At 51.9% G+C, this 9,268-nt stretch overlaps 1 protein-coding gene across 1 annotated transcript, besides 3 other annotated features; it reads left to right on the forward strand.

Moving 5' to 3' along the window:
* Positions 1-7,456: a sequence feature (areas not merged during assembly with more than two copies in the genome that could not be assigned to a particular haplotype).
* Positions 91-8,991, forward strand: Tc00.1047053509255.10 (hypothetical protein, conserved; the record flags this gene model as incomplete). The annotated part of the gene is made up of 1 exon (XM_800806.1): positions 91-8,991. The coding sequence occupies one exon, from the start codon at positions 91-93 to the stop codon at positions 8,989-8,991; it is 8,901 nt and encodes a 2,966-aa protein (XP_805899.1).
* Positions 7,457-9,268: a sequence feature (heterozygous, non-Esmeraldo-like haplotype).
* Positions 8,980-9,008: a microsatellite.

The following is a 9,268-nucleotide window of genomic DNA, read 5'->3' on the forward strand; positions in this document are numbered from 1 at the left end:
TTTTTTGAACAGGATGGAGACATTCCCGTGGAAGGGTCATTCCTTTGCCTGGGAGAAATTAAGATTAGCTCTATCCAGCACTTCGGACCAATGCCCATGCGGACACCTTTTCACAGGGCGATGAATATAATACTTGACGGCATCACATTTGAGGTGACTGTGGAGCAGGTGGCAATGCTGACGCAGCTACTGAACACGCTAATGCGACAGTTCCCTCTGCGTGATGCGAGACTTTTGCGGGAGATTGAAATCGCGAAGACACGGGCGGCGTACTCCACAGACCACATCATGCCGCAGTCGGCGCACCCGCGGCGTAAAACCATCAGAATACTTCCCACGGAGGATGACATTTTGCCGTTTTCTCGTGTCCGGAGTGAAGGCTGTACGAGAAGGAAGGGATCTGCTACGCTCAATAAGATCACGGATGCGCGGTTGGCACTGGAGCGATTTCTTGCCCGCGACGGTCCCATTTTAAAGGTGCCCTTTTCAGAGTCGATTCCTGAATTGATGGCCGTGGATTTCAACAAATACCTTGAGGCTTTTGAAGCGGCAGCGGACGAGGCGAAGGACCACGCTGTTGTCACGATCCTTGCGTCGCTGGAGTGTGTCGCGGGGTGTGTGCGTGTTGGCCCCGATGGCTACTTGGAACTGCAGCTTCCGCGCGGGGTGCAACTTGCCTCCTCGACCCTCAACGACCTGAACTCCAACAGTCGTGTGAGTGCTGCTGTGCGGGACATCGCATTGCGTGGGTTCTGTCGACTCAGCGCGCATGAGGAATCGAAACTCAGTGAGGACTTTGTGGAGGTGTTTCACGTGGAAACGTCGCTGCGCATGCGTAACTGCACGGCGTATCCCTTCGAACAAGGACTTGAGCGCCATTTGGAGAAGCAGCGGCGGTTTTTGGACGAGAACGACATGGACCGTCTTTTTAACTTTTGTCCTTCTTTTGCAACAGAGACCCCACTGGAGACGAGTACTGCCAAGGAGCCAGAAACGGGCGTAAGTGGCACACAACCGGTGCATGCAAACGGCGCCGGGGAGGAAGATACACATGAGGAGGAAGAGGAGCGCCTGCGAGGGAGCGCACGTCGAGCGACGATTTCCTTTTTAGATGGTCTTTTATCCTTTCGAGAGAAATTTAAAAGCCCGTCGGCGGCAAATACTCTGTCTACGTGCTCTACGCGTTCTGCGGAGGTGAATTTGCAAAGGGATTCTCCAACTGACAACAATAACAACACCTCTCAACGGTATGCGACGTGTCTCTCTGCAACAAGCGATAAGGACTTGGAAGACGACGAGTTTGAAGAGATGGAGTGCACTGGGAGTGATCGCACTTCGATTCTCGCAAACGACGCCTTTGCCGCTGCGAATGCCGGTGGTGATGCGGCTCCGACGCCTTCTTTGATGAGGGATGTCGGATTGGCAAATGATTTTATGTTGCGTCCCTTGGAATCTTTCACATCGTTTCTGCGGCCGTTTTTTCTGCACTCGCGGGCTGACGACGAGGTGACGTCGCTGAACTATAATGCGGCGGCACGGCAAGCAAGGGGCGGTATCCGCGATTTCACGTGCTTTCACGCGCCGCTTCCATCGACGACGTTTTTTGCGTCCATGAGTCCCCATCGAGCACCAAAATTCTGCATGGCGCAGGCAATGTTGAGCCTTGCCCTCGGCGGTGACAACGACGAGGATTCCGACGCGTGGGCTCTACGACAAACCGACAACCGCAAGCGCTCACGGGAGGGGGCCACGTCGAAGCATCTGCACGTGGAGGCGGTGGCACCGATCACAGTGCTTTTGACGAGACCATTCTTGGAGAAACTGTCTTTTGAGGCCGAGGCACGGTTCTTCACGCAGGTGCACTACTACCAATCCCTCATGGCCGCACCAATTTCGAGGCCCTCGTTCTCGCAGGGAAACTTAAGGGCGTGGGGGAACAGCGAATTAGACGATTACGGGAGTCAAACAGGGGCACAAATACAACAGACGCGTGTGATTCCTCGAAAGGAGCTTAGCAGGAATCGCGCGCACCAAAAGCGATGGCTGTCAGAAGTAAAGATTACAAGCGTCATTTTTCCTTGCATTGAGGTGAAGGCATTAACGGATCTTCCGGTTCCTCGAGAATATGTAGCGCCTGGCGACAAGGCCAATGGAGTGTACGCAACGACTCTGGGTGTGCGGTCTTTTCAGTTTGTCATGCAGCAAACTCTGCCACCAGCACATGCCGCAATGCCGGTCGAGAAGCGCGCTTTGTCTGCTTCCGTCACGCTTTCCTCACTTGCTGTCATCACACAGATTGAGTATGAGCCCGCGGTGCGTAGTGGAAACTTGCAAATAAAAGTTCCCGGCATTGCATACGATGAAGAGAAGGACACACTGGCTGTGGCATACCTCACATCTCTGTGCGGGCGTGGAAAGCGTGACAATCATCAAGGTATAGGGAGCGGGACGTGCCGTCTCTCTGTGGATACGGTTGCCCTGCATCTCACACGCGACTTTTTCTTTTTTGCTCATTCAGTCCATTCGATGCTGCAGCAGCTTCAGAACATGCGACAGGCCCAGCAAAGAGAAAATGTCCCTCTTACCCCCGTACCTGTTCCCATCCTGCTTCCCCACAAACGTACAGAAAGCTTCCGTGACATTGTATTTCCCAAACAATCTCCGAATATGAATGTTCCATTTGCCTCACTGGAGCACTTTGGCATTGAGGCGAGTATCACCGTTCAGGGAGTTGGAAATATAAACTTATTCCGCGTTGAACTTATTGACGTTTTCCGCGAAGGACGTTACATACACGTTAACACGGAGTTGTCTAACGTCATTGAGGTGAAGCGTCCCTCGGCGAAATTCATTGCGAGGGTTCCGTTGAAGTGGAAGGGTGATGGTGCCTTGTCGAACACGGGCATGATAAGCTCCATACTTCCGACTGCATCAAGAATGATGGGTGCATCTTTGCCAAGTTCTGAATTGCGGTCTGAACCTACCTTAGAGCGGGGAAGACGCGATCTGGAGGTGCAGCTCCTCGGGGAAATTGAAGAATTGTTGGTCAAATGTTATCCGTCAGCACTGCGCATTTTCGCTGCGGCAAAGAAGAGGGTGACAGTGGTATCGATTGTGGCGGAGAGCGACATAGAGTCGCCTAATCGATATTTCACACGGTCAAGGGGACGGTTACCCTCTCTTGATATGAAACCGCCTGGTAGCGGTGTGGGTGTTGTGATTAAAGGTATCTTCACGTTGCGCCAGCTTGACGCTTATTTCTTACATTCGGAGTTAAACTATATGCAGTTCAAGGTGGTCAACCTCACTGGGTGTGTCGGGTCCCGAGCGGAGCGTATCAGCTCGCGAGAGTGCGTTCAGACTCACGTCTTCACGGAGGCGATTTCTGAGTGGATACGAAAGCGACTGCACGTTTTGGCGCAGAGGGCGCGTTCACGTGCTCCTAAGAGCCGCTGCGCGGCCCCACCATCCGTGACGCCAGAGTTGCATCTGAGGAAAACGGCTTCCTTCTTTGCCGAATCTATATTGTTGCAGTATGTTGCCGATGCAATTGTGCCGCCGGGCACCTCGAGGGCCGCTATGCGAGCTCCCGTGGAGTCGATGCAGGAGCATAAGGAGTCACGCGTCTTTGTTGCGACCGCAAAGGAATTGGCAGTGGGCGTTCATAATGCGGACCAAAATCATATTCCCACCAACGATGGTGACTCAAAGGCAGCTTCTGACAAGAAACCCGGGGCTACGCCTGAGGGAGTGCAGATGAACTTGCAGATTGACGTTGGAAAGGTCTATTTCCTTTTGCCATATCGTCCTCTAGCCACTGAGACCGTGCAGGCCCAAGTGCATGAATGGTTACAAGGGTGGATAGAGGCAAAGAAGCTTCTCAAGTCCATGCGCCACTTCAACCGCGAGAAAGCTAGTGATAGCTGTCTTTCTTTGACGTTGCCCAACCAGAAGAAGATTCATGCGTCGTGTTGTGCAGTCCAGTTGCATGAAGTGTGGGTCAAAGTGGATTTGCCGCATGGCATACACGCGGCGCTGAGGATTCCACTCGCATCTGCATTTTTTAACTTCTCCTCTGATAAGAGGTTGAATTTTAAGGCCCACCTACATCCATTTACATTGACATCTGAAAGTCCTTCGGCGGGGAGGCATGCGGTGAAGTTTCCAAGCGTGTATGCCATTTATGCCAAGGACGAGCTGGTGCGAACCGGCATGTGCTTATTGGAGTCGGTTGAGATAACTGTGTCTTCGACCATCATTAGTCATTTGATTTTGATTTTGGACAGGATTGCAGACGTGTACACGGCCGTCTCGAAGCCGTTTTTTGTTGGTAGGGAGGAGGAAGGCGAGAAGGAACGTGTCCAGCAGCCGGTGACGAACACTTCATTTGCACTATCGTCAGGATGGGAAGGTCGTTTTGTGTTTCTTCTGGGCGGTCTCCGTGTGTCGTACCTCACCTCCATGACGAACCTGCGCTTCTCTGTGCGGAAGCTCAATGCTCTGATGGAAATGTCATTTTTGGGAAGGTACCGAATGTCAAAATTGATGGTGAACGTCGTCAGTGCGCAGATTGCTCTTGTGGATCGTGACGATTACGATCAACTGCAGTCCACGCTACGACAAGCAATGTTTGCGACTCAGAGCGAGTTATCCGCACCTAGCACATTGGTGGCAGCGACGCCTAATTGCGCTGCTTCGTTGACCTCGGAGGAATCGGCGCGGCTGGTGCGCCCACTTGGCGGTTTCATTTGGGGCCTTTTTGAAACGTCCTTTACACTCTCCAGCGGGCGAAGCGACAAAAATGACGTACGGGCAGCTCTTGAGAACATCTTCGCGGCATCGCGAGGGATTCCTGTTGGTTTGCATGAACTTGGAAAGCTTGGCATCACCGCCACACGATGGAATCTGTCGATCAGGTCGCCGCTTATTATTGCCCGTGTCGGGCTGGCTCCGCTTCTGCGGCGGTCCTTTGATGAGACAAGAGACCTTGCAGAGAAGATGCGGTTTGAGTCGCAGCGAGAGGGTCGTTTATTACGTCGTCAGCTTTTCAAACATGCAGCCTACCGCCGGTTGACACGCGTAAGGAAGCAGGTGGACGCGCAGGTGGAACTAACACAACGGGAAAATATAAAGCGTCTAAAGGAACTGACGGCGCAGGTGTTGCCGCAAGGCACCTCCGCGTTTCATAAACGTCCCTGCTACGCATCACCGTCAAGGATAGCAACTGAAGCAGATGAAAAGGAAGATTTCTTTAACGCAAGGTCCGATAACAAGTTCTTTGCCACAGTGTCGAATTTCCTTGTAGTTGTGCCATTTGGTGATGCGGCATACCGCAACATCATTGAAGGAGATCATGATGTGTTTATTTCTGGGCGTGGCGCATTGGCACTGAATCGCAGGCGTTTTATTCCCACCATGGCGCTGAAGCTGAAGGTTGAAAAGTCGACCTTCGCGTGCCGCCTCATTCATTCACAGAGGTGGGCTCCTGTGATTCAGCCGAGAGGGTCAACTGAGAGTTTTGGTGGCTTCATTGATGCGGCAGAACTGGACGCCACATCCAAATTGACGTTTACGGCGCGATACGTGATGGACGATGCGCAATTTTATTTCACTGATGGTTCACCGCTGGAAAGTGACATTTCGGCAAAAGATCTGCTTAGCTGCACACACGTTCTTGGTGGACTTGGAACTCTCACCAGCCTGAGCCGTGAGGAATGCCGCAACTCCTTTTCAAAGGTATTTGTTAATTCTATTGACGTTCCGCTGCATGTAAATAAGAGTGGAAGCACAGTAAAAGTTGGTGCTGTTATGGATATGAGCGCACCCCAGATTTCGATCTCAACACGCTTTGTGAGCATCCTTAGCCAGTTCACAAAAGAAATGCCGTCCGCATCGCTCTCTGACATTTTTAAACCTCGTCAATTGTCGAAAGCAAGTCATGATGGGGCCGCCACGTTGCCATATTCCGCATTCCGACGGCTTTCTGAGGATGTAACGGCAGCAGGGAGAACTTCTCGAAAGGAACGGCATGCCGATCCATTTACTTCTCACAATGTGCCAAACGCGGCCAATAAAAGCCCCAATTCTTACCAATTTGACGTGACGATGCGGGTTGAGCGTGGTGAGGTGAAGGTTTACTCCATTCAGAGAGATGCCGCTGTTGGCTCTCCCAGTGTCCCGCAGGCCTCTGACGCCGCAACAAGTAAGATGGGCCGTTCGCACCGAAGGCGGGTGAGGCTCAACCCCGAGACGTTGGAGAAGAACACCGCGAGTTCCGGTGCTGCCGATGCTGCCACTGTGGTGTACCCCATGGCGGAGCTGCTTGCCTTTCCAACACCGGATATCACCACGATGGTGTTGGCAACTGTTTGTGACTCCACGAGTGGTGATCATGAATTAATTGTCCGCGTCGAGCTGCGGGCAAGTACGGTTGAAATTTTGCCCTCTATCATGTCGCTTGCAGAGGAAATTGAAGAGTGGGCGACGGTGCATGACCGCGGCAACAGTGAGCGCGTGACGAAATTACTTGGCCTCGTAAAGGGATGGGAGAGGGATATCACCAGCAACGACCTTGCTCTACACTCTTCTATAGCCGATGTGGCGTTGCCGGTGCCCAGTGCCTTCGCCGAGGCGGTGGCGCAGTCCAGAGCAACGTCAAGCGGTTTAATCGCACTGCGGCGACAGAAACAGAATCGCGGAGACTGCCCGAATTCTACGCAACCTAGATTTCAGCACTCATCTGACGCGGGATTCTCAGGTCATGATAGCAGAGGAAAGAATACATTTACGAGCATTCACATCCGCATCACAGGACTACGCTTTGTGCTGATGACAGAGCCCGCCTCGACGGTAACCCTCTCACTTTTTTTGGACGAGCGGGGTGGCAGTCTGGACTTCTTCGTGCAGCGGTTTTTGGGACAGCCACTGGGGCCTTTTCAATGCACGAATGCATTTGTGCCGGGGCCGCTTTTATTCACAATTTGTGCTCGAAAGATGCAGCTGGAATGCCAAGCGAAGCTGGAAGTGAAGTCATTTGAGATGTTTTTGCCAGAGGCAGTGACGTGTGTCGCGTTGCGACGCCGAAAGCACGTGTGGGAACTTACAAACGTGTACATTCATACACCGTCTGATGTCTCGGGAGGTGTTGATTTGGAGGTTAGGGTGCGAGCACCGCATTTGTCGCAGCTTTTCATTGTGCAGGAGCTTTGGCACAAGGCGCTGCTTGAGTCGCTGCAGAGCATTCGTCAGATGTTTACTCGCAGTGCAAGCATCATTAAAGAAAATGTACGGAAGAGTGCCGTTATTTGCCGTGGTCTAGAAGCGATGCGTAAGGGCCAGGTGGAGGAGGTGCTGGTCGTTGTCGTCACGGCATCTCACATTAAGTTGCGACTTGACCTCAGCTCTGGTAACGCGCAACAGGCAACCGTGGGTGGCGTTAGTCTCATTCTGCTGAGGACTCGATCTCCCGCGCGTGTGTGTTACAAGACGTGCTTTGATTTGGCGGTACGGTCTTTTATACTGCGTTCTGAGGGTGTTCTTTCCGGTGTGGCCAACCTTGAGAGCGTGCTTATTAAAGCATTCCTCATTGAAAATGCAGATAACGCGAGGAATTTGGTGTGTTCACCGACAGGACGCACTTTCCGCGAGTTGTTGTGCGTGCAGAAACTACACGCGATGTTTAAGGAGCGGCAGTTGAAGGATGTGTTTGAGTGCCAGGCAACAGAGATCTCCCTTGGTTGCATGGACGGAGTGGGTGAGGAGGAACGCAGGACAGTGGAGGCGGAGTTGTCGCTGTATAGAAGCAGTGTGTTTGTGACACCAAGTACAGTGCCGGCGGTTCTCAGCACCATTAGCAACGTGGGTGAGGTTGTGTCGACGCAAAGGGAGGTGTCAGTATTGCGATTGCGGGATGGTGGCATAAAAACGTCTCACACCTCGTTCAAAAAGAAGGTGAAGGAAGTTTTATTTGACATTGAGCGGTTATTAGAGCAAAGGAAATGGTTGGTTGGCGATGAACGACCCCTGCCCCTGTTAGGCATGGAAATCCCGTACGGCGTGGAGAACAGTAACACCAGCAACAGCAGCCTCAGCTTCAGCCTTAGCGTCAGCAGCAAGGAGAATGGCAGCACTGACAAACCCAGCGTTGCCAGTGACGAGGCGGAGAAAAGTCTTATTATCCCCTTTATGGGAAACCTGCTCACACGCATTCCGTGTGGCAAACTCACCATGAAGCTGGAGCAGACAACTTTGCTGCTTGGTACCGCCTCGGCTGGGGCAACCAATTCTGGGAGCCTCATTGCGAGCTTCCCCAAGGCGAGGCTGTCCTTTGCGGAGTGCCCCGGTGACGGAAACACGACGGTAAAGAAGGTGCTTGAGATCAATACGGAGAACGTAGAACTCTTTCGTCCTGGCGCCGTCAAAGTAGTCATTCTCGGGTTTCGTGGCACCAACAATTTTGAGTTCTACTCCCGGCAGGGGATTGGGGATGCTGAGGTTGGCTTCATGTTGACGCTGCTCCAGTCCAACCCGTGGACGGGCAACCCGCGCTTTCAGGACTTTCAGGAGTTGATTCAACTCGTGTGCTCCTTCACCGCGAAGGGTAACGCGGAGATGTTTCATCGGTTTGGCAGGATTGACCAGGAGCGCCCTGGGGACTCATCGGACACAAAGTCATCCTCTAATGCTAAATCCAGTGGAGATGCCACTGCTGCAGCAGCCGGTGCCGTTTTTGCTCCCACCGCGGAGGAGACGGTGCAGCAGAACGCCGAGAAACGGTCCAGGGATGATCGATACCTGAAGGCTCTTCGACATGTAAAATTTTCTCCACAACTACGCTTTGGTGGTGATGTGGCGGTGAATGTGGATGTGATTCTTAATTGGGTTGGCGTATCGGAGAAGATGTTGCCACAAATTTTACACATGCAGGCATGCGATCGACTGGAGGGTCTTTTAAATCGTCTTTCTAAAAGAACGAAAATTATAAATAAATAAATAAATAAATAAATAAAGGACAAACAAGATATACACGGGAAAAAAAAAGGGTGGGGGATTCATTTACTGGGCGATTATACCCCCGCTTTTTTTTTTTTTTTTTTCTGCTCCTTCTTTGGACGGTTCATTTTAACCCCTTTAAAAAGGGATTTGGAAAAAAGGGGAAATTTTTTTTTTTGCTAGTTTTTTTTTGTTTTGCTATTAGCCGCAATGATGTTTATTGTTTTCTTTGCAGGAAAGGACGGCGATGAAATTGGGTTATGGGAGGAGTGGAGGA

This window comes from Trypanosoma cruzi, genomic scaffold (genome assembly GCF_000209065.1).
Source record: "Trypanosoma cruzi strain CL Brener 1047053517191 genomic scaffold, whole genome shotgun sequence".
In the NCBI taxonomy this organism is placed as follows: Eukaryota; Euglenozoa; class Kinetoplastea; order Trypanosomatida; family Trypanosomatidae; genus Trypanosoma; species Trypanosoma cruzi.